The 25,341-nt window shown below is 35.6% G+C and overlaps 4 protein-coding genes across 5 annotated transcripts; 2 read left to right on the top strand and 2 right to left on the bottom strand.

Annotated features, from left to right (window-relative positions):
• The first annotated feature begins 1,139 nt into the window (after window positions 1–1,139).
• Window positions 1,140–5,570, top strand: LOC127107786 (5-oxoprolinase 1). 2 transcript variants are annotated; one of them, XM_051045103.1, is made up of 2 exons: window positions 1,140–1,367; window positions 1,587–5,570. In XM_051045103.1, the coding sequence occupies exon 2, from the start codon at window positions 1,612–1,614 to the stop codon at window positions 5,407–5,409; it is 3,798 nt and encodes a 1,265-aa protein (XP_050901060.1). In that variant the 5' UTR covers window positions 1,140–1,367; window positions 1,587–1,611; the 3' UTR covers window positions 5,410–5,570. The 2 variants fall into 2 exon arrangements, with proteins under 2 accessions (XP_050901060.1, XP_050901061.1); XM_051045104.1 differs by having other exon boundaries at window positions 1,154–1,367; window positions 1,685–5,570.
• A 376-nt stretch (window positions 5,571–5,946) lies between these two features.
• Window positions 5,947–7,863, bottom strand: LOC127107788 (uncharacterized). The gene has a single exon (XM_051045105.1). It carries the CDS (start codon window positions 7,321–7,323, stop codon window positions 6,163–6,165), a length of 1,161 nt encoding a protein of 386 aa, XP_050901062.1. The 5' UTR covers window positions 7,324–7,863; the 3' UTR covers window positions 5,947–6,162.
• A 3,667-nt stretch (window positions 7,864–11,530) lies between these two features.
• On the top strand, window positions 11,531–12,037 carry LOC127102684 (secreted RxLR effector protein 161-like). The gene has a single exon (XM_051040024.1). It carries the CDS (start codon window positions 11,531–11,533, stop codon window positions 12,035–12,037), a length of 507 nt encoding a protein of 168 aa, XP_050895981.1.
• Window positions 12,038–13,447: 1,410 nt separating this feature from the next.
• LOC127102683 (uncharacterized) lies at window positions 13,448–15,060 on the bottom strand. Its single transcript, XM_051040023.1, has 3 exons — window positions 14,787–15,060; window positions 13,580–14,197; window positions 13,448–13,494 (listed from the first exon to the last, which is right to left on the bottom strand). The coding sequence occupies exons 1-3, from the start codon at window positions 15,058–15,060 to the stop codon at window positions 13,448–13,450; spliced, it is 939 nt and encodes a 312-aa protein (XP_050895980.1).
• Window positions 15,061–25,341: the final 10,281 nt, after the last annotated feature.

Raw genomic sequence — 25,341 nt, 5'->3', positions numbered from 1 at the left:
CTTTGGAATCATCGATGTCCTTAGCACAGACGAATTTTCGAGGCATTATGTGCTGCACATAATCAGAAAATAAGCATCAACGCGGTACCTTTCCCAGCTAAAATCATGAAACAGATTCATGCAAAATAAAAAAACTATGGATAGCAATGAAACAAAAAGGTACATACAACACGAACAACAATAAAAAAGCAAAATAAGCATAAAAATAACACCTTTGCCAACTAAAATCATGAAACAGATTCATGTAAAATAATGAAATGATGGATAACAATGAAACAATAAGGTACATACAACACTAAATTGAAAGTATCTTTGCAAACTGGGTCATAGTCGTTTCGGATGATCGCTTGCAAATTGCATATGTTTCGTATGATTGCTTGCAAACTGTAAATGTTTCATACTAATACTGGTTTGAATTTAAGTTCTGCATTCGAGAAGAAAATAACCTTAAGTGTTCTTAACGTTGATAATTCCTATTCCAATGAAGCATTGCAGTGCATCTTGATATATGAAAAGGTTTTTTTTTTATGTGTCTAAAGAGTGACATTTGATTCACAAATTAATAGTAATAATGATTAATAATTAGAAATTATAATTAAGGGTATGAAATACCCCATTATATTAGTTTTAATTTTGTTAATTAAGTAAGTTTGTTGGATATCGATTTTCTTATTATTACAGTAGATGAGTGGTTAAGTAGAAATCAAAAATTAATACTCACGTGTGGTTATTAAAATGGTTCACCCGGTCTAAATAATGACATCTCTAAATTATAAATCTCACATATGTAAACTGTCAATTAAAAAATCCTAATAAAATAAAATTCGTAACAAGGTTTTTTTAATATGTCATTGACAATAATAGACATTTTAGAACTTGTAATAAAATATAAAAGTTAGTTGTTCGTTAAAGTAATTTAGTTAATAGCTGTATTAAAAATATCAAATACAATACAGGTTTGAATCCGTGATCACTTGTTCAATTTTAATCTTAAAAAAAAATTAAAAATGAGTTAGTTAGAATTTATTATAAGTTGATTATTTGGTTGATGTTTTATCAATTTTATATAACTTCTCAAGTAACCAGTGTTGAAAAAAGTATTTTTTCCCTATAAAATTGAAAGGATAAGAATGAGAATGAGAATGCACGAATAATAATAATGCACGGATGGATTGTTGTGGTTGTTGGAATTGAAATAATTGGAACTAATTATGATATAAATATAATATGAGTGCATGGCTTTTTAATTGGTTTACATCAAAATCAAATACACACATAGAGCAGAGAAGTGAGCAAACCAACCACGACTCCACAAATTTCAGCGTCAGCAGCAACGACGCGACGCAATCGCAGCATTCTCCAATTGCGTAATTCTTCTCTTCATACGATATCTTGTTACTTCTTCTTCCGATTCATTTCTAGTTGATGCTATGTGTTAATTAGGGAAAATTAAATTTTGATTCTTGTTCGATGGATCTATAATCTGTGCAGTTTTGATTCTTCTCTGTAGTTTTTAGTTTGTTATGAAAGATATGCAGCTAGGTTAATTTCACTGCACTTTATAATATTATGCATTATAATTGCAGGGTCTTGTAATTGTGTTCTAATAGGATGGGGAGTGTTGCTGAAGGGAAGTTAAGGTTTTGTATTGACAGAGGCGGTACGTTTACTGATGTTTATGCAGAAATCCCGGGTCATCGTAATGGGCAAGTTTTGAAGCTTTTGTCGGTTGATCCTTTGAACTATGATGATGCACCGGTTGAAGGGATACGGAGGATTCTTGAGGAGTTCAGTGGTGAGAAAATTCCGCGGAGCTCAAAGATACCTACTGAGAAGATTGAGTGGATAAGGATGGGTACAACTGTGGCGACAAATGCGCTTTTAGAGCGTAAGGGAGAAAGGATTGCTGTGTGTGTGACTCGAGGCTTTCGTGATTTGCTCCAGATCGGTAACCAGGCTCGTCCCAGCATATTTGACCTTACTGTGTCAAAGCATTCGAATCTTTATGAAGAGGTTGTGGAGGTGGATGAGAGAGTTGAACTTGTTCAGGAAAGTGAAGAAGAAAACAAGGGTGATGCTTTACCTGTTGTTAAAGGTGTTTCTGGAGAGCTTATCAAGATTGTAAAGCCTCTTGATGAAGAAGTGTTGAGGCCTGTACTGAAAAATTTACTGGAGAGAGGAATTAGTTGTCTGGCTGTTGTTTTGATGCACTCGTACACTTTCCCGCAGCATGAACAACAGGTTGAGAGGTTAGCATTGGATCTGGGATTCAGACATGTTTCTATATCGTCTGCTTTGTCTCCCATGGTTCGTGCTGTTCCTCGTGGTCTAACAGCTAGTGTAGATGCTTATCTGACCCCAGTTATAAAAGAATACCTGTCAGGATTCATCTCCAAATTTGATGAGGGACTTGGCAAGTTGAATGTTTTGTTTATGCAATCAGATGGAGGACTTGCACCAGAGAGTACCTTCTCGGGGCACAAAGCAATTCTGTCTGGCCCTGCTGGGGGAGTTGTTGGTTACTCACAAACTCTATTTGGTCTTGAAACAGAAAAGCCATTGATTGGCTTTGATATGGGAGGTACATCCACAGATGTGAGTCGATATGCTGGAAGTTATGAGCAAGTGCTGGAAACACAAATTGCTGGTGCCATAATTCAAGCACCCCAGCTTGACATAAACACTGTGGCTGCTGGAGGTGGTTCAAAGTTGAAGTTCCAATTTGGCGCTTTTCAAGCTGGGCCAGAATCAGTTGGAGCACACCCAGGTCCTGTATGTTATCGGAAAGGTGGAGAGTTGGCAATTACAGATGCCAACCTAGTTCTAGGTTATGTCATTCCTGATTATTTCCCATCCATATTTGGGCCAAATGAGGACCAGCCTCTTGATGTCAAGTCAACAAGAGAAGAATTTGAGAAGCTTGCCAGGAATATAAATGCTTATCGAAAGAATCAGGATCCATCTACAAAAGACATGACGGTGGAAGAGATTGCACTTGGCTTTGTGGATGTTGCTAATGAGACAATGTGCCGTCCAATAAGGCAGTTGACTGAAATGAAGGGTCACGAGACAAAGAATCACGCACTTGCTTGCTTTGGAGGTGCTGGACCTCAGCATGCTTGTGCTATAGCTAGGTCTCTAGGCATGAAAGAAGTGCTTATTCATAAATTTTGTGGGATCTTAAGCGCGTATGGAATGGGATTGGCAAATGTTGTAGAAGAGGCGCAGGAGCCTTATGCTGCAGTTTATGGAACTGAATCTATTTTTGAGGCTTCACAACGAGAAGCTGTGTTACTGAAACAAATTAAGCAGAAGTTGCAAAGTCAAGGATTTAAAGAGGAGAGTATTTCGACGGAGACATATTTAAACTTGAGATATGAAGGCACAGACACTGCCATCATGGTCAAGAGGCAGATAGCTGAAGATGGAAAACCGATTGACTATGCTACTGAGTTTGTGAGACTGTTTCAGCAGGAATACGGCTTTAAACTCGAGAACAGAAATATTGTGATCTGTGATGTTAGAGTTCGTGGTATAGGAGTTACCAATATATTGAGGCCACAGGCGATAGAACCTGCCTCTGGCAGTCCTATAGTTGAAGGTTACTATAAGGTTTACTTTGGAAATGGTTGGCAGGAAACACCTCTCTATAAGCTTGAAAAGTTGGGGTATGGCCATATGATGTCTGGCCCCGCAATCGTTATGAATGGTAATAGTACTGTGATTGTAGAACCAAATTGTAGAGCTATTATAACCAAATATGGAAACATCAAAATTGAAATTGATTCGCCTTTGAGCAGCATTAAAATATCAGATAAAGTTGCAGATGTTGTACAGCTCTCTATTTTTAATCACAGATTTATGGGTATAGCCGAGCAGATGGGAAGGACTTTGCAAAGAACCTCAATTTCAACAAATATCAAAGAACGGCTTGATTTTTCATGTGCTCTATTTGATCCGAACGGGGGCCTAGTTGCAAATGCACCTCATGTTCCTGTCCATCTAGGAGCGATGTCTAGTACAGTTCGGTGGCAACTCAATTACTGGAGCGACAATTTGAATGAAGGGGATGTTTTGGTTACTAATCATCCTTCAGCTGGAGGTAGTCATCTTCCTGATATAACTGTTGTCACACCTGTTTTTTTCAATGGGAAGTTGGTATTTTTTGTTGCAAATAGAGGGCATCATGCAGAGATTGGGGGTATTACTCCTGGAAGCATGCCTCCATTTTCAAAGTCCATATTGGAGGAAGGAGCTGCCATTAAGGCATTTAAGCTTGTTGAAAAAGGCGTCTTTCAGGAACAGGGAATTATTAAACTCTTACAGTTCCCAAGTTCCGATAACAGTGGAACTAAGATCCGAGGAACTCGCAGGATTCAAGATAACCTATCTGATTTGCATGCACAAGTAGCAGCAAATCAAAGAGGAATTTATCTAGTCCTTGAGCTTATTGAACAGTATGGACTGGAAACCGTTCAAGCTTACATGAATTATGTACAGATGAATGCAGAAGGAGCTGTAAGAGAGATGCTGAAGTCAGTTGGTCGTAGAATTTCATCAGAGTCAAATGAAAACTCTGTGACAATCGAAGAAGAGGATTACATGGATGATGGATCTGTTATTCATTTAAAACTGAGTATTGACTCTAACAAAGGAGAAGCAGTTTTTGATTTTGGTGGGACAAGTGCTGAAGTTTATGGTAATTGGAATGCTCCAGAAGCTGTCACAGCTGCAGCTGTCATATATTGCATTCGCTGTTTAGTGGACGTTGATATCCCTCTCAATCAAGGCTGTCTAGCTCCAGTGAAGATTCTTATTCCAGAAGGCTCATTTCTCTCTCCTAGTGATAGCGCAGCTGTAGTAGGAGGTAATGTCCTTACATCTCAGAGAATCACTGATGTTGTATTTACTGCATTTCAGGCCTGTGCTTGTTCACAGGGTTGTATGAATAATCTCACATTTGGAGATGATACTTTCGGGTACTATGAAACCATTGGAGGTGGGAGTGGGGCTGGACCTTCATGGGAAGGAACCAGTGGGGTACAGTGCCATATGACAAATACAAGAATGACTGATCCAGAGATATTTGAGCAAAGATATCCAGTGATTCTGCACAAGTTTGGACTTAGAGCAAACAGTGGGGGGGATGGATTTCACAGAGGCGGTGATGGGCTTATCCGGGAAATAGAGTTTAGGCGGCCAGTTACTGTTAGTATTCTTTCAGAGAGACGTGTCCATGCACCAAGAGGGCTGAAGGGAGGAAAAGACGGTGCACGTGGTGCTAACTATATTCTGAAAAAAGATAACCGAAAGGTATATCTTGGTGGTAAAAATTCTGTTGAGGTGCTTCCTGGAGAAATTCTTCAGATTTTGACTCCTGGGGGTGGTGGATGGGGTTCTCCTGTGTAAGGTTTCTTTCTTTTGGATGAGAAACGTCAATAAAATAGCTTCATGTTTGATGCGTTATTCATGTGGTGTCAAAAGTGTGTTGTGAGGAAATGCACTACCCACTCTGATACAAATCAATAATATTCAAATAATGAAATTTCTGCCTCAATTTCGTAGTTCAATTATTTTCAGAAATCTCCACCGTAATTTAAGCATGACAAGGTCACAAGGGCAATAAGTATTGTCCTTCAAGGCAATGTTTTTACGGTGATAATATTATGTTAGCATTCCAATTCTCACATTTCTCGATTATCACACATGAGTATCTATTTGATTGATCAGAACTTTTCAAGGTTTCAATGATGTCTCATATTCAGAGTTAAAGGTGTAGGTAATATATAGCTAATCACCCATATGTGAGAAGATCTACTGTTGAGTCGCGGACTACTAAGCTTTATTCAGATCTCAAATCTTAATTAAATTAGACACTTTTTTCTTTGCATTAATTCATAAGAAGAACAAGTGTGTATAATGGCAGAAAAAAGAGCAGCGAAGAACTAGAGGAAACACAATCAATTCATCTGTAGGACAATACCATCGTTGATATAGTCAGAATTGTGAAAACATGTACAAATAGGTTGCATCAATGGCATACTCAGTTCTAACTAGACAGTATTAAAAACTAGAAACAGATCAAACCAGATAACAGAGAAGCCAAGTGTGTAAATGCTACAAGCATATCACAACAACACATAATAGCTAGCACTAATTAATTCAGTCCCACCATTGGTGTACTGCAACTCCCTCATCCCTCAGCCTTCCATACAAAGCCAAGCACTCCCAATATGCTCTACCATTCTTTTTACCCTTCCCATTCTGCCACCACTCATTGTTACATTGGAGGAACAATTCATCCACCAAGTAAATAGTATTTTTCCTCATCATTTCCTCCACAACATCCGCTTCTGCCTTCATCACAACATACTCATCCTCCTTCACATGCCTAGATAACCAAGCAGAAACATCAGTTTGGGGCAAATTTCGCTCTTCCAATGCAACCTGTAAACTGTGAATTTGAAATTTGGTACCCTTCTTTGGGTAGTTTCTCTCAAACCATTCAATAGCTGCTTTGTTTTCCTCATGCAAACCCACACCAACAAACACTCTTCGCTTATCACCATCAAGAGAATCGCCCAACAACTCAGGCAGGTATTTGATCTTCAAGTTCTTGTTTGCTTTGGCAGAAGCCTGTCTTGACGGCTCATGGAGCGCGTCTTCGAGACCCTCTAAAGCAGTTGTTTTGTCCACTTTTGCAAACTGACAAAGCCTCCTCTTCGGTGAAGAATCCACTAAGTTATTTTCCACACCAATTTTCCTCAACGCTACAAAAATAGAATCATATCGCCTAAGATACACAACTCTATAATTAGATTGTTTTCTAAAACCAGCATTTGATGAGTAATCATCAACGCTCAAAGGGAAAGCTACAATGCCATTAACTTTCAGAACAGTATCAGCAGAAACAGCATCTTCAAAGCTTGTGGTGAACACAAAATCATAAGACTCATGATGCATAACCACATCAACAACCTCACTGTTCCAATTCAACAAAGAATCACCACCTTCAAATCCACGTGGAGGGCTCATAATAAGAGCCTTATCTTCCTTTTTAAGAAGACCCTCATCACCCAAATCATGAAGAATGGAATTCAAAACCTCAACATTGATGGACACAGAAGTTGAAGCAGTAACAACAGTAGCATCGTGTCCAGACAAAACCGACCTTTTCAGTAAGAACCTAAAGACAGGAAATGCAACAAGAACAAAAGACAAAAACAAAGACCGTGACACAATACGTAAAAACCTTGCATCAGGAACCTTAATCACCAAGAAAGAACCAGAACTAAAACTAACTCTTCTACCTTGCTTACCCATTTTTGTTAAGCTTAAAAACAAAGAGGAGCCAGATGTAGAAAAGAGAAGATGAAGAAACAAGTGAAAAAAGGTGGGAAATTTAGCGAGTGCAGAACCTTGAAGCGGTGTGGTTTCCACCCACAAGAGCAACACGTGTACTCTGCTTTCTAAAAGAGAGGAGCATTAACAGTTTCATCCTCTCTACTTCCATGGTTTCTCTTTTTCCTATCAGAACGGCGTCGTTTTGGTTACTTAGCTTTACCCAGTTGTTGCTGCCATGAAAACACCACCGGAGAGAGAGAAAATGAAGGGTGTTTACAGAGGAAGAGAAATTGATTGATGCTTGTGGATTGATGAAAAAGGGAATTTATAAAGGAATAGATTAAAATGATTGTGCTTAATTTAGGAATTGAATTTGATTTTGGTGCGCGTAAGAGAAGTGTAAATCAAATTTGTTTAGTTTTTGGTTAAATTTAGGATTTCTTAGGTTGGGTAAGTTGTTCATGTTTCATCAAATTCGAATCGGATTGTGTTTCTCTTTTCTGGACTTAGCTTGCTCAAATATTCTATTGCTTTTTTCACTTTTTTAATTATGATTTGGAAGTGAAATTGTTAATCAAATAGTAAAAAAAAAGTTAAAAATAAAATCTAAAATGGATAGAATGAAATTTTGATATAGGTAAATATAAGAAATAGTTGTGGATCATAATAGAATGAAAAAAAAGCATATATGTTTACAAATTAAGTGTTGATGATGAAAAATTGTAATAGAAAATCAAATAAGAAAAAATAGAAGGTTATATATATATATATATATATATATATATATATATATATATATATATATATATATATATATATATATATATATATATATATATATATATATATATATATATATATATATATATATATATGATGAAATTGAAACAATAAATAAATCATTTGAGTTAACATAAAAATGAATCTATTATGGATAATGTTATAGACATATATAATAGAAGTGACGATATTAATATAAAAATTCAACAGGAGAATTAGAAGATACGTTAAAAATTAATAAATCAAATTTAAGATAAATATAAAATAAAAGGCAAAATTGAAAAAGTTGAAATTAGTAATTTCAAAAAGAAAAATTGGTTTAGTAAAGGTTGAGTTATCGCAAATAGATTTGTTTTATTGTACTCCCACAAGGGTCCAAGAAAGTATTATACAAACACTATTAGGGTTATCTAGAGAGCCAAAGTAGCCATTTGTAAACGAAAACAGAAATGTGTGCAGCAGACCAAACATGATTTTCCCAAATGTGATGTATGTCTCTAGTGGGTAAAATTAACGATGAAACATGTAGTCTATTTTTAATGGTTCAGTATTTTCTAAAATTGATACTACAAATGCAAATGTAATCGATATGTTCAAATTTGTATAGTTCATCATCTGAAACCGACAGAGACTGATAGTTTATTCAAGAGACACTTCAAGCACTATACGAAGAAGCAAAGTGTTGTAATAAGGAGAAAAAGCTAGGAGGAAGAAAGAAGAATACCAATTTGTATAGTTGAGTTCGCACTGAACGTTTCTTATTCACCACACTGGCGCCGTTGACACTCTTCAATGGAACGTTTCTTATTCACCATCCTGACGCCGTTGACTTTCGATACAAGTAATTTGATCACTTTCTGAAACCAAAGGCTCTGATACCATTTGTTGGGGGAGTTTTTCACTAGGGAGTATTGAACATTGTGAGACTTCTTTGGTATTGACTCTCTATGTTGTTTTCCAATTAGGCATGTAGTGCATATCTTCTTTGGATACTTCAGGGAAGTTAATCCAATGACCATCTTCTTGCCCGAAAGTGTATTGAGCCCCTTGTAGTTAAGGTGTCCAAAGCGGCAATGTCATAATTGAGTTTCTTTCTCCGACACCGTGTCAGCTTGTAGACACATGGCATTTTTGTTTGGTGCTGCAGAAGCTGCCAAATAGAACATCCTATTTCCCTTCATATTAGTGTGCATAATTAAACCTTTATCCGGATGAAATACTTTGCAGGTGCCATTTTGAATTAAAATTGTCAACCCTTTTTCTTGGAGTTGTCCTAAGCTTAGCAAATTGTTCTAAAGCTCAGGAACAAAGTAAACATCGTATATTACCTGAGTAATGCCATTCATTTGCACACGTATGCTTCCTTTTGCCACAACATTCATTGTTGTATCATTTCCAAGCTTCACAATTCTGCAAAATCCTTCCTCCATTTTTGAAAACCATTTTTTGTTTCCCGTCATATGATTGCTGCAGCCGGAGTCTAAGAACCAAGCTTCTTCTTGTGTGGGTTGACACATCTCTTCATACGTCATTAATAAGAGTTCTTCTTCTTCCTCCAGCTCCGCATAATTGGCCTTCTTCTCCCAGTCAGGGCACTCATACTGAAAGTGACCCAACTTGTGACATTTAAAGAACTCAACAATTGCTTTGTTTAGAGATAGTCTTCCTCTTCCTTTGCCACGTCCTCCTCTAAATACACCTCTACCTCCTCTGCCTCTGATTGATCTATCATCACTGGTTATTTTCAATACATGTTCTTCTGTCTGAAATCCATGCATTCTTTGCTCATGAACAAGGAGGCTGCCATGCAGTTCATTAATACTCAAGGTACTCAAATCATTTGATTCCTCTATTGAACACATAACATAATTGAATTTAGAGGTCAAAGATCTGAGTATCTTGCTCACCACCATACTTTGCTCCATTGTTTCACCATTTGATTTCATCTTGTTTACCACATTGATAGAGGTGGTGAATTTACCTCAAATGAGTTTGAAGAATTCTGTAAGGATCAAGGAATCTGTAGGCAATTGACGGCTGCATATACTCCTTAACAAAATGGAATTGCCGAGAGAAAAAACAGGACGATCATGAATGCAGTAAGATCTGTACTAAATGAGAGACAAGTTCCGAGAGTATTTTGGCCTGAAGCTGTTAGATGGTGTGTTCACGTACAAAATAGAAGTCCAACTTCAGCAGTAGATCACAGAACCCTTGAAGAAGCATGAACTGGTGTAAGACCAAGAGTTAACTATTTTCGGATTTTTGGATGCATAGCTCATGCTCATGTACCTGACCAAAAGAGAAGCAAGTTAGACGACAAAAGCAAAAGGTGTGTATTTTTGGGAGTTAGTGATGAGTCTAAAGCTTACAAATTATTTGATCCTATTGCAAAGAAAGTCATTGTGAATAGAGATGTAGTGTTTGAAGAAGAAAAGAGTTAGGACTGGGGAAAAACTGAAGAAGAATGCAAAGCTGATGTTTTAGATTGGGAAGAAGAAGAAAACGAAGAAGGTAGTGAAGACCAAGGACCTGCACAAAATGATGAACAAAACAGTGGTGATATCAATCAAGATGCATCCTCAAGCAGAAACGAGACCGGGTCTCCGGGAAATGAAACAAATGATGTTGAACAAGATTTTTTAGAGAGGGCGGCAAGGAATAGAAGAAAACCAGTTTGGATGGCAGATTATGAAGAGGGAACAAATCTTTCCGAGGAAGAAGAAAGTTTAATGGTGATGATGATGGCTGAAAATGGAAGTGATCCTTACCTCTTCGAAGAAGCATTCAAGAGAAGGAAGTGGAGAGAAGAAATGCACATGGAGATGAAGGAAATAGAAAAGAACAAGACATGGGAGCTAACTGATGCACCAAAATGAGTTAAGCCTATTAGAGTTAAATGGATTTTCAAAACCAAGCTCAATGAAAGTGGGAAAGTTGAAAAGTTTAAGGCGAGATTGGTAGCAAAAGGATATGTACAACAGTATGGAATGGATTATACGGAAGTATTTGCACCAGTCGCAAGACTCTATACTATGCGGGTCCTATTAGCTTTGGCAGCTCAACGTGGATGGGAAGTATATCAACTTGACGTGAAAAGCACTTTTCTTCACGGTGAGCTCAAGGAGGAAGTATTTGTACAGCAGCTTGAAGAATTTGTCAAGAAAGGAGAAGAAGACAAAGTCTACAAGTTGAAGAAAGCATTATATAGCCTTAAACAAGCACCAGGAGCTTGGTACAACAAAATTTAGGCATACTTGGCAAAAGAAAAATTTGAAAGGTGCTCTAGTGAACACACTTTGTTCACCAAGAAAAATGAAGGTAACATTTGATAGTTAGTCTTTATGCTGATGATTTGATCTTTACTGGAAATAATAGAAGCATGTGTGATGAATTTAAAAGCTCAATGAAGTTAGATTTTGACATGACTGACTTCGGAAAGATGAGACATTTTCTTGGAATAAAAGTGATACAATGTGAAGCTGGGATATTTATTTGTCAAAGAATATATGCTAACTCAGTAAGGAATCCAATTGTTCCAGGAACAATTTTATCAAAAGATGAGGATGACACTGAAGTAGATGCTACGATGTTCAAACAAGTCATTGGAAGCCTCATGTATCTAACGGTAACTCGACCGGATTTGATGTTCGGAGTGAGTTTGATGAGCAGGTTCATGGCAAATCCAAAAGAATCACATTGGACTACTACAAAAAGACTCTTAAGATATTTAAAAGGAACCACGGAGCACGGAATATTCTATAAGAATGAAGGAAGAAAAACAAGTCTTATAGCTTATTCTGACAGCAATTACGCAAGAGATTTAGATGATCGAAGAAGCACTTCTAGTTTAGTGTTTATGATAGGGTCTGGAGATGTTTCATGGGCTTCGAAAAAACAACATGTTGTATAACCTATCCTCCGCATGACCTGTATGTGTCGTTGCTTAATCGATGAAAAAGATTGGTGAAACAATGTAGTAGTTGTAGTATTCTTAAAGGTGGTTAGATGTGTATATTGGTTTCTATTTAAAGTAGTTGTCATAAATCATATGGAGTTTATGGATAATGGCAATGTTGAAACAATGGTTTGTTCTAATATTTTGGTTTAAGGTTTGAAACAATTTCATGTATGGTAGGTTTTTACTAATGAAATGTATAATTGTATAACTTAGTTATAATTCATATGTATGCAGTAAGCATGAAGTGCTGTTTTATAAGAAATCACATGTTGTGTTGTTGAAAAAGCGTTGATTAGGTGGCACACATAACATTAAAATCGTTACTTAGTTTCGACCTAAAAAGGAAGATGAAGAAAAAATGAATTTTATATGTTAGTGGTCATGTTGGAAAAGTAATAATATTGAAAATACATTATTTTGAAAAGTAGATATGGTCACTATTTCAAGTAACAATTTATGATCAAGTTTGTAACATGAAGTATGCAATAGTGGTATATATGGCCAAACACACATTATTCATATAACTTTCAATGTAGTAGATGTGATATTTTTCATTGTAGTGTTCAATAGACAAATCATGCAAATAATATTAAAAACAAAAAGCATAGTCTTCAAAATGAAAACCCATAACAGAGGTAAGCTACATGTGATAGATGTTGAAATCCAATTTGATTGCACAACACAGTCCACTACAACAAATTGAAATGCAATAAGAAGTGTAATGGTTAGTAGATGTAGGAAATTATGAATAGTGAAAGGGAAAGAAATAGTAAATATAAGTTAACACCCTTATAGTAATTCATTGCATAGTGTGAAAAAGATTTGAACCTGTTATATATTATGGAAGACCTCTTTATAAACAACATTTGTTGTTGATTACTTGACATTATTTTGTTCGTCATGAACTAAAATCTTGATTCCTTTCTTAGAAGTGACCCTTGAAATTTCCACATATAGTTGGTCGTGACTAAAAACATCTTAAGGCAACTATAAATCCACCCAATTAAGAGATTGTCCTTGTGATTTGTTTATGGTCATTGCATATGAGACAATAATTGAGAATTGTCTTCGATTCAATTTAAATGGCTATGGAGATTATGATGATGACATATCCATACATGGTATATAAATAATGTTTTCGTGACCTTTACCATCCATTATTCTTGCTTCAAGGACATGGTTCGCCATCTTAGTCACAATTAAACGTGTTATGTTACACAAACCTTCAGATTGATCAAGATTCCTCATTAGCATTATAGGAGTTCCTATCTTCAATTTAATGTGATGTCCAGGTAAGCCCGAAGTTCTTAGAGTGCTGAGAAATTATGGACTTAGTAGTTCTATAACATTCATGTCATGTATTTAAGATCTATCTATTAAGTTAGAGTTGTAGTAGTCTCTTGCCTCACCTAAAAGGAATTAAATTCAACTGGTTAAGAAAAGGTATACATTTTAAATACATATGAATGGAATGCGGTATATGAGATGATGTACCTGACATTAGAGCAAGCACATGTTCATTGATTTGATCAACAATTTCAATTTTTGCTGCTAGAATATCTCGACTTTTGAGATAATCATACGAGTGGTAGTTATCCATAAAACTCAGATAAGTACTCTCCATAATTGCCTTAATTGGATCATTGAAACTTGATATTAAGATTTCAGAAGTAATATCAAACTTAACATATCCATCATTAGGTTCTGAAACTTTTCCCTCCCCAATATTGAGCAACCATTTTAAAAATTGTTCAATTTCAAGACATTCAGTTGGGTTTGAACCACTTTGAAGTTTCATATTTCTTGTAAGTGTAAGTACCTCACAATCATTCCAAATGTAAGAAACATTCAATGAACCGTGTACAATATTTGAACTGGTTCCTCTTGGTACAACAGGAAGAATTTGTCTAAAATCACCTCCAAAAACAATGACTTTACCACTAAAGATGGAATTTGAATTAGGATGATTATCCATAATGTCTCTTAGTGTCCTATCAAGGGACTCAAAACAATGTTTGTGAGTCATGAGACCCTCATCCCAAATTATCAATTGTGTTTGTCTCAGCATTTCTGCAAGATCATCCTTTGGTTCAATGTTGCAAACAGAATTCTCTAAAGTAGGTACAAGAATTTTAAACTTGGAATGGGTTGTTCTCCCTCATGGGATCAACAATGGTGCAATTCCGCTTGATGCAACAATTATGATAATTTGATGTTTTGATCTCAAATAACTTGCAAGAGTTCTCCACATAAATGTTTTTCCCATTCCGCCATGCCTATGCAGGAAGAAAACACCACCTTTTTGTTTTGTGAGAGCATTAATGATTTTTATTAAAAACCATGTGTTGTTCAACTACAAAAATTGGATTACAATTAATAATTATTATGAATTGAATGACATGTATGATGTATCAATTGCCAATTAAAAAAAACATGTAGTGTAAATGGCATTGATGAAGTACTGGAAGTTAAAAACATTAACAACCAGGAATGAGAATAAGTTGTAGTAATATCAGTTGGAATTAACAATTGCATAGAAATAGTATCACTTTAAATATAATTTCAATATTCCAATTGCTTGTTAGTGATGCAAACAATTGTAGGTATATAATAGAGAATGTAAAATAGTTGGAAAAAAACATGATGGAAACTAACATATACATGCGCTTCAGATATGGAAATTTCATGTAACAACCTATACGTGATGCAAACATATTTGCAAATTCGGTTTTAAGTGCAGATACATTGTAATTTCGTTCGTCGTAAATCAACCGATTACCAAGTTGTTCCAAAACATACCCATTAGGATATGGAATCGGACGAAAATCCTTCAAAGTACGTAGATTTGTTTGTAATATCTTTTCAACTTCAAGTAATGTCAAAATTTGAAGTTCTTCATCATTTAATATAAGTTCTACAGTAAGAACATAGGTTTGCATTAGAAGCCATTTTTTATAATCTATATACTCATACATCGACGTAATTAAAAATTCAAAAATGCAATCTATGTAAAATTTTGTACCTGAATTGCAAGACAAAATACGTTGTTCATGCAAAATACCATCCGATAGTCATGTCCAAGTATTATTCCATACATGACATGGTCTATTCATTGTACCAGACAACAACATAATGTCATGTAATTTTCTCAAAATCATTGTACCAGACAACAACATAATGACAAATAATTTTCTCAAAAATATTCCTGACCCCCATTGACTTGCTTCCTTTATAGCCAAAATAAATTCTTTGTCATCCTCAAGGAACCCCCATTGCGAAGCACGCATCTTTGAAGGTAAAGTATTGTGTACCACCAACTTTACGAATATCCTCATAAGTTGTAGGTCCTTTAACTACTGTTAGCATCATTCTCAAATAGAATAATTCCCCTGTTGTAGGTGAAACCCATATTAACTTGCCAATTGTAAAACCTTTTGTCCTTGGTTTCCAACTTCTAATTCTCTTATCATAAACAAACTTTGATACAAAATGGCCATATGTGAGGGTTAAGCATCTTCAAAATTTTCATTCGCAATCAACCATGATATAAACATCGACTCGGTTACACTTGCTTTTTCAAGGATATCTTCCATTGTGGCATGCTCAGTAAAAAAATAGTATTCTCTCCAATCAAATGGAAAAACATATGTTCCACGATAGATTTTCGTGCATGAATCTTGAAAGATAAAATCCTCCAACATGCCTCACTTGGTGATACATAACGGTAATCAAGATATGGTTGAATTTCATCTATAGTCCCACCCGATGTAGAATTTCCTCATTTGGCTTGGACAATTGAAGCGATAATTCTATCAAATCCCTTATGAATATATTTGAATAAGTACTTAATGGCTGAACATTGATTGCACCATTCCATATTTATGTGTCCTTGAAACTTCAACGAAAACCTTTTGTTGTACGACACAACATGTCTGTTATCAAGAGAAACTCTATTTTTGACAATTGTGTGGGTGTTTGACCGTATTCTATATTGAGGGAAACCATCAGTGTCAACAATTGTTGTTTCATTGAACTTTTTTTGGGATAGAATTTTGAACATTTTCTGTTTTTCATGCATGGTGATGATAATCTAGACAACCCACATGGGTCATGCATCATATGTTGCTTCACTAGATTATATAGTCTTGGATGTAAATCGGGGTTAGGAATTTTATAGGAAATGATTTTGTCAATACCAATAAGGTTCAAATACTTACTTTGAGGGTGCAGAAAAATGAGAATATGAGCATGTGGCAGACCTCTTTTTTGAAACTAAATTGTATATATAACTGTTATGAAATGTATGAATATGATTAGTCAGGGCAAAATATTGAAACATCATTAAAATAGTAAACATAAAAAAATGTTACTGTGCAATAAAAATATGGCAGTTGGTGTGTTACAAATTTGAAAGGTATTTAATGACAAATGCATAATGTTACCACAACATTTCTAAAGTATGATGTCATACTGCATCAGTACTGCATGAGTACTATAAAATGATAAAATTTTGAAAGAATGTGTATATTAAAAAGTGAACATGCAATAGAAAAAGTTAAAACCGGTATAATAATGTAAGTATTTCCGTATGCATTCATCATGATAGTAATGGTATAGTTACAATATTGAAAAATGGTGTGAAATATTGTTGTGGCAAAAATGTGAATGTTTGTATTGTAAGAATGCAAACAAAAACTTTTGGAATATTGAAACTAGTTAGAAAATTACTCACATGCTAACACCCGACCAAGTGTATGTCTGCGTGTGATATCAACCATCAATTCATCAAATTTGATTTTGAACACTCTCGATATAATATTTGGACTATCATGAGGTTTTAAATTGTATTTTGCATACTCTCTTGGGATTTCATGCCAATTGGGATTACATGTGAATGTCAAAAACAAATCAGGGAACCCAACTGTACTTGAGATAGACATACCATCAAAATAAAGTTGATCCATATATCTTTTGCTGCCAACAAATGACGAAGGAAGAACAACTCTTTTTCCATTTTTGGCATGTTTGTTTTAACTGGGGTTGATGTCATTTTCTTTAAGCTTGTGATAATTCCCAACCCTCAATTTAGATTGATTTTCCCTTAGCCAATTAAGTCTCTCAGTTTCCATCATTGTGTATCTATCAACCAAAAATTGATGAAATAGTCTTCGTGATGAAATAATTGTTGTAGCTTCACTTTTTCTTTGTTGCAATCTAAATGAAAGCCATTCCATAATAGTTTGATGATTAATTTTTGTCACGACAATTTCACCTTGGTATGCATGGAGAATATTATCTCTATATTCATCCTCACCAAATGAAATAGTAATGGATATTGAAAAATAAGGTAGCTAGGATGAAACTCATCAATTCTTTGTAAATTACCTCCACGTGTCTTGATCCGCTGTCGCACATAGGTCAAAAACGAGTAACTAAGAACGGTAGTTTAGGGAAGCGACACTCGAGTATCGTATCACAAAGACTCTTTAAAAATTAACCAAATAAGAAAACTAAATAGGGGGTTTCGATTCGATTTAGAATAAGTGATTATGAAATAAGTTGATCTACTAATTTAGTTTCCTAACTTATCATTGGTTAATATGATTTTCATGCCCTAAGCGGATTCTAATCCATTTTCGATTACAGTAACAATAACAAGCGCATTGATACTAATATATGATATGTGTTCCTAATTTCTGAATTAAGTAAACAAATTCTGAATTAAGCAAACAGGTTAAGCACACGCGAATTAAGCAAACACGATTATGGAACACATATCAATCGAAATTAATCAACACATATTCTATAGAACTTGAATAAAGCATAAAAGACATAGAACGAAAAATTGAAAGGGAAAAGACATTTGATTGAAAATTAAGAAACCTCAAAGTATCGGCGGAAACCAGTTACAACAGATCAACCTCGTGAACTTTAGTTCTCCATCGAATCTTCTAAGAAATATTGTATCATCAAAATTCAGAATAGGATTACTATATTAGTGAAAGACCTAATATAATAAAAGGTAAATTCGGGCCCTTATAGGATCCGGCCAGAAAATTACAAAAACTGACCCAAACTAACTATTTTAATTAAGTATGGAACTTCAACGAATTATTCGACCCTCCTTAACTTAGAATCATCTTTTGACTTCAACATGAAACTTTTAGCTTATCCTCTCAGCTTTCCAACGCATATCAGAACGCATCAATTTGATCCTCATAGCTCAAGTTATGATCTGCATAGTAATAAGGTATCAAATAACTATTTATGTTGAAAATAAAATACGAAAATAAAATAAAGCCAAAAATAAACTTAAATATTAAAACACACTAAAATAGTAAAAATAATATAATAAACTATAGATTTTTCTAAGTACAATAGTAGAAGAAGGTGCATCAAAATACACTGATCAAATTCCCCCACACTTGAACTTTTGTACTCCGAGCAAAATTATAAATTCAAAACTTAAAACAGAAAAAAAACAAGAACAAACAAAACATGCAGTTTCAAAGTTTATCAAGATACAAGGTACAAACAGAATTCTAAGTCTAAGCTTCAAGAATATGATGTTAGTGAGCAACTTCTTGTGACATTCAAAAGTAGTAAGATCCTCACAGGATATTATTCACTCAACTCTCAAGTGTTTAGATTAACTGTTTACACTCAAAGTACAACATGAAAGTTAGTACTACCATAAGCTTGAAAAGATTCTAACATCCACAATTGAAATACATGTACACAAAGATCAAAATGACTTTTATTTGGTTGTAATATGACCAAGGTAATAGTGTGAAAAATCCTAAGGGATACTAGACTAAAATTCAAAGAGACAAAAGAGACTTGAAATAAACTGCGGGAGTTGAATTTACAAAATATTTCATTCACTTCAACAACTCTATAGTAACTGTTTTCATTCATATTTTTCTCCTCCTTTTTTTTCTTTTCATAAGGAGCATGTATTGACATATATACACCCTTCTATTTTTTTTCGTTCATTTTTTAAAATTTTGTATTTTCTTTTTCTATTTTTCTTTTCTTTGTCTACCAACTTCTGAAATATTACAAACATAATTATTCAACCCCACACAACTCCAACCAAGACTCTTTCAACCTTTTGAATATGATGATATAACATGTTTGTAATGAGTTTAAACAAAAAAAAGGATAATTGGCTCAAGGGGGTTTCAAACAAGGGATGATATTATTTCAGGGTTAACTTTTTGGCTAACTGGCTAAAAAAACAAAAAACCAAACTGCCTTTATCATATCAGTGTGCACAAGTAAACAACGGCATCAACAAGAGTCAGTTCAAGTTCTAGAAACTAACAGGCATGAGTGAATCACACAAGAAAGAAAGAGATGGATTTTTTTATGTTATCCATATAAGGCTCAAAATCTCACAAGGTTAATTGATCTACCACAAATGATGTACAATTTATAGTTTAGTCCTACCTATCATACTAAAAATGCACAACAACTTTTTCACATCACAAGACTTTAGTCAAGAGAACTAAGAAAAATACTCATAATTATAACTCAAAAACCAAAGGAAAAAACATGCAATTCTTTTTTAAGAAAGCAAACAAAAACCAAAATAGAGAAAAAATGAAAACAAAACAAATAAATGGTTCCCTCCCCCACACTTAAAACATACATTGTCCTCAATGAAAGATCATAAATATAAAATAAGAGTGACAGAAAGGAAAGAACACACCCGAGGAGTCAAGGCGGATAAATGATTACATAAGCAGGCTTTCCCAAAGAGAGCTCTTCTACAATCTCTTCTTCCAAAGTCAGGTTCTCATGGAGTAGCTTTGGATAGTGTCCATTGACCTTGAAATTTTGATTAGTGCATTTGCCTTGTATTCCAGGATCAAAGAAGAATCTTCGATAAGTAAAAGTGTTGAATGGGCACGTGAAAGTGATCTCCTTTTTCACAATATCAATAATCAAAGGATTACGGGGCTGCCTCACTACTTTTGTTTCATCTTTAAGTGAAATCCTATGCATATATATGGATGGGATAATATCACGAGTGTCAGTCAAGGTTCATCCAATTCCCTTCTTATGTTTCTGCTTAAGTTGAAGCTTTGATTAATAATATGAATACTTGGGAAATGGTTTAGGTTCTACAGAATATGGTTGTTCAATGGATGGTATGTTTGGGGCATCCAGAATGTCAAGAGCTTCAGCTACATAAACAACTTCATTTACACTGTCACCTTGCAAGCCAACATCAATCTCAGCACAAACAACAGAAAGGTTAGTGTTAGTACAATCATCACATGAGTAAATATCATCAAAACTAGATAAAGTTGGAAAATCAGCTGAAAACAAATCAGAATAAGCTTCATCAACAATTACAGAAAGCAACTCTATTTGAAAAACAAAATGTTCTTCCAAGGGATGTTTCATAGCATCAAAAATATTGAATTTCGCGACAATGTCACCAAATTCCACGGACATGGTTCCATCGTCAACATCAACTTTTGTTTTAGCTATTTTCATGAACGGTCTGCCCAAAATGATCGGGGATCTGCTTTAATTTGTTTCTCCATACATGTCCAGAATGTAAAAGTCTGCAGGAAAAATCAAGTCATTAACTTGAACAAGCACATCTTCCACTACTTCGACAGGGCGGACATTGCTTTTGTTCGCTAGTTGAATGATTAAACATGTATGCTGCAAAGAACCAAGATCAAGATTATCATACACAGAAGTAGGCACAACATTAATGCTCGCTCCTAAATCAAGCATGCAATTTTCTAATTTTCTATCCCCAATGGTACAAGGAATAACAAAAGTTCCTGCATCCTTGCACTTTTGTGGCATATCCTGAGTGAGGGATGAACTGATAGGTGAAGTGTTAGGCTGAATAATGGCCGAAACATTTTGTCCCAAATTCATTCTCTCATTTCCAGTAAGCCTCCTCTTGTGTGTGCACAAATCCTTCAGAAATTTTGCATATTTTGGGACCTGCTTAATCACATCAAGTAGTGGAATGTTCACTGCCACCTTCTAAATACATCCAAAATCTCTGTCTCTCTTTGTCTTCCTCATCAATTTTCTTATTTTTCATAACTCTTTGTGGGAAAGGGATTGATGGTACATATGACCAAGAAAAGACAACGTTCACGTGCCCTTTTGGTACCTTCGCTTATAGACGAATGTCGTTTGGCTTGTGTAATGCTCCTGCAACCTTCCAAAGATGCATGATGGCAATATTCGTCGATTTCCTAGAAAACATCATGGAAGTATTTAGGGATGACTTTTCCGTATGCGGACAAAGCTTTGAAGAATGTCTTGAAAACCTAGAGAAAGTTCTAGAGCGATGTGTAAAAGTAAACCTAGTACTTAATTGGGAAAAATGCCACTTTATGGTACAAGAAGGAATTGTTTTAGGACACATCATCTCAAATAGAGGAATTGAAGTAGACAAGGCCAAAATAGAGGTAATCGAAAACCTTCAACCTCCGAAGACTGTGAGAGAAGTACGAAGCTTCTTAGGACATGCCGGTTTTTACCGACGATTCATTAAAGACTTCTCTAAAATAACTAAACCGTTGACCGGATTATTGATGAAAGATGCTGAATTCATATTCGACAATAAATGTTTAGAAGCATTTCAAACGCTTAAACAAGCACTGATCTCCGCACCCATAATGCAGACACCAGATTGGAATGAACCATTCGAAATAATGTGTGATGCCAGCAATTACGCTGTAGGTGCTGTTTTAGGACAACGAAAAGATAAAAAGCTTCATGTTATATATTACGCAAGTAGAACTCTAGATGAAGCACAAATGAATTACGCCACAACCGAGAAAGAACTTCTAGCAGTAGTGTTTGCGCTAGATAAATTTCGTTCTTTCTTAGTCGGAGCCAAAATAATCATCTACACTTACCACGCTGCTATCAAATACCTCTTAACTAAAAAAGATGCAAAACCTAGACTCCTAAGGTGGATCCTGTTACTACAAGAGTTCAATTTGGAAATCAAAGACAAGAAAGGAACTGAAAACGTAGTAGCAGATCACCTCTCTAGACTTGAGAACCTTGAACTGGAAAGAACAGCAATTAACGATGATTTCTCGTACGATAAGCTTATAGCTACTTTAGAAGAAAACAGCGCTGATAAACAGGTAGAAACTACCTTAGCAATATTTGTTACACCGTGGTACGCTGACCTCGTCAATTATTTAGCTGCCGAAATAGTTCCATCTACCTTATCGTACCAGCAAAAGAAACGATTCTTCTATGATATAAAACATTATTACTGGGATGACCCCTTACTTTTTAAAAGAGGTCCCGATGGTATTTTCCGTCGGTGTATACCCGAAGAAGAGGTAGAAAGTATAATCCAACACTGTCACTCCGCTCTTTATGGTGGACACGCAAGTACATCCAAGACCTGCTCTAAAATCCTACAAGCCGGTTTTTATTGGCCAAGTATATGGAAGGATGTACATGCAACTATTAAGAAATATGACAGATGTCAACGCACAGGAAACATATCTAGACGTGACGAGATGCCACAAAAGGGCGTTTTGGAAGTCGAGATTTTCGACGTGTGGGGAATAGACTTCATGGGACCTTTTCCATCCTCTTTCGGCAACAAATACATACTCGTGGCAGTTGACTACGTATCAAAATGGATTAAAGCTATAGCTTCCCCAACAAACGACACACGAGTAGTAACTAGACTCTTTAAGAATATAATATTTCCAAGGTTTGGTGTCCCAAGAATAGTTGTCAGTGATGGTGGATCGCATTTCATATCCAAAGTACTCGAAAAACTACTGCTTAAGTATGGCGTAAGACATAGAGTAGCGACACCTTACCACCCTCAAACCAGTGGGCAAGTGGAAGTATCTAACAGAGAAATCAAACAGATACTAGAAAAAACAGTCTCCACTTCAAGGAAAGATTGGTCATTGAAATTACCAGAAGCTTTATGGGCATACCGAACTGCTTACAAAACACCCATAGGGACAACCCCATTTAAGCTAATTTATGGAAAATCTTGTCACCTCCCGGTAGAATTAGAACATAAAGCCTATTGGGCTATTAAAAATCTAAATTTAAACTATAAAGCCGCCGGTGAAAAGAGAATCCTTGATATAAGCGAATTAGAGGAACTCAGAAGAGACGCTTACGAAAATGCCAGAATTTACAAAGAAAGAACAAAACAATGGCATGACAAGCGCATATCAAGGAAAATCTTCAAACAAGGCGATACAGTCCTTTTATTTAACTCCAGATTAAAGTTATTTCCGGGAAAACTACGATCTAGATGGTCAGGTCCTTTTCAAATCACCAATGTTTTTCCCAGTGGAGCAGTAGAAATTAAAGGCAAATCTATGGAACCATTTACCGTAAACGGACAACATCTAAAACATTATCACTATGCAGAAAACAATGAAGATTCGCAAGTCTTGCACTTAGACGAAATGCCTCCAGAAATTATAGATTGTAATTGATTGTTTTTATGTCGAGCTTGCGACATTAAACAAAGCGCTTAGTGGGAGACAACCCACAAATTATTTTATTATTTTATTATTCTATTATTATTTTTCTATTTCTTCCTTAATTATTCTTTTAATTTCTGTTTAGTATTCATTCTTAATTTATTTTAATTTATTAAAAACTTTTCTCTTCTTTCGGCATTTGGCCAAATCCTGACTAAAACTCTTGTTTTTCTTTTCTCTAGCTAACACTAACCTGATGGGACATATTGATCGTATGGGTATCAAATTCAGAGGAACAGCTCAGAAACAAAAGTTTGAGGAACTAGCCACGAGAGAGATGCTACCTAGCCTGTATGCTGATGACTGGGCAATGACTGCCCTTGGACTAAGACAAAGTGTCCTGTATTTGCTGAATCAGATAGGGTGGGAAACCGTTCCTATCCGTAGACAATTTGTCACTTACCGGAGACTGACTCTAGAATTCCTTAGTTCTCTGATCTATCTACCCAGCCATGGAAAAGGAATAAGCAGAGGTTTTATACAGTTCAGAATGTTTAACATGGAGTACCAATTTAATATTCAAGATTTTACCAACCTTTTAGGCTTCCCTACATCCTTTGACACATTCACAGTGAGCCAAGAGGAACTTTTTGAATATAGAGAACTTGAACACTTTTGGGGTAACTTGACTGGAAATGACGATCCCGAGGAACATGAGTTTCTCTCTGGAAACATATATAACCCGACCTTCCGTTATTTCCATAAGATCCTGACCCACACCTTATTTGGGAAGAAGCCAAACAGTACCACAGTTTCACGTGATGAACTCTTCATCATATTTTGTGCTTCTCAGAACCGTCCAGTAAACGGTGCCACTTTTATGTTAGCAAATTTGGACCACCTTATCCAAGATGAGCGAGCACCAATCCGAATAGGCGGTTTGATAACTATGATAGGTAATGCTATTGGATTACGTCAGCCTATGCTTGACTTAAGCCCTTTTTGTGGCATTACTACTATGAGTATACCCTTCCTCTTCAACACTTTGTTTATAGCAAACCTAGGGTCTGATGAGTTTGAGCTTATTATTGATAACCAAGTTCTTTGCCTATTCACCATGCCCGATCCTAGGACTAGTGTTCACAACCGCAACAACTGGCTCTACAATCTGAACGAAACCCCCTCTCCTGCTAGATCCACTGAATCCATCCAGGACTATGAGATTTGTGATGACTATGAGATTTATGATGACCAAATTCCTTATGCTGAATCAGATCCTCAGACACCATCTGGATATCATGATATTGATCCTCCTCCTCAACCTGCTCAGACCGAAGAATCGGCAATACCCGACCTTAGACATCATATGCCCGGAACTGATTATAACACTGTCATGGAAGCTTTGATGTCAGAACAAGATGTCCTCAGAGAAGAGTTCACTAGTCTGAAGCACGAATTTCTGGGATACATGAACAGTATGACAAACCAATTTCACGAGTTGCTACACCGTGTTAACTCCTTTGCTCCTCCGGCCAGAGATCGTGCAGATGGATAGAATTTATTTATTTTTCTTAGTTATTTAGTCTTAAGCTAGATTAATTATTTAATGTTATTTCAAATTATATTCGTATTTGTTTCTCTTTCGCACTTTTTGTTTTTCTCCTTGTTACATTATGATTATTTTATTGAAGCTATTTATTCATTTTTATTATGTAATATCTGCTCTCTACTTTTGCTGCCTACATGACTTATTACAGAAAAATATATTTATACACTACTATGCAAAGT

This window comes from Lathyrus oleraceus, chromosome 7 (assembly GCF_024323335.1).
Source record: "Lathyrus oleraceus cultivar Zhongwan6 chromosome 7, CAAS_Psat_ZW6_1.0, whole genome shotgun sequence".
In the NCBI taxonomy this organism is placed as follows: Eukaryota; Viridiplantae; Streptophyta; class Magnoliopsida; order Fabales; family Fabaceae; genus Lathyrus; species Lathyrus oleraceus.
Note: the sequence above shows the minus strand (reverse complement) of the source record. Positions and strands in the feature narration are given on the sequence as shown.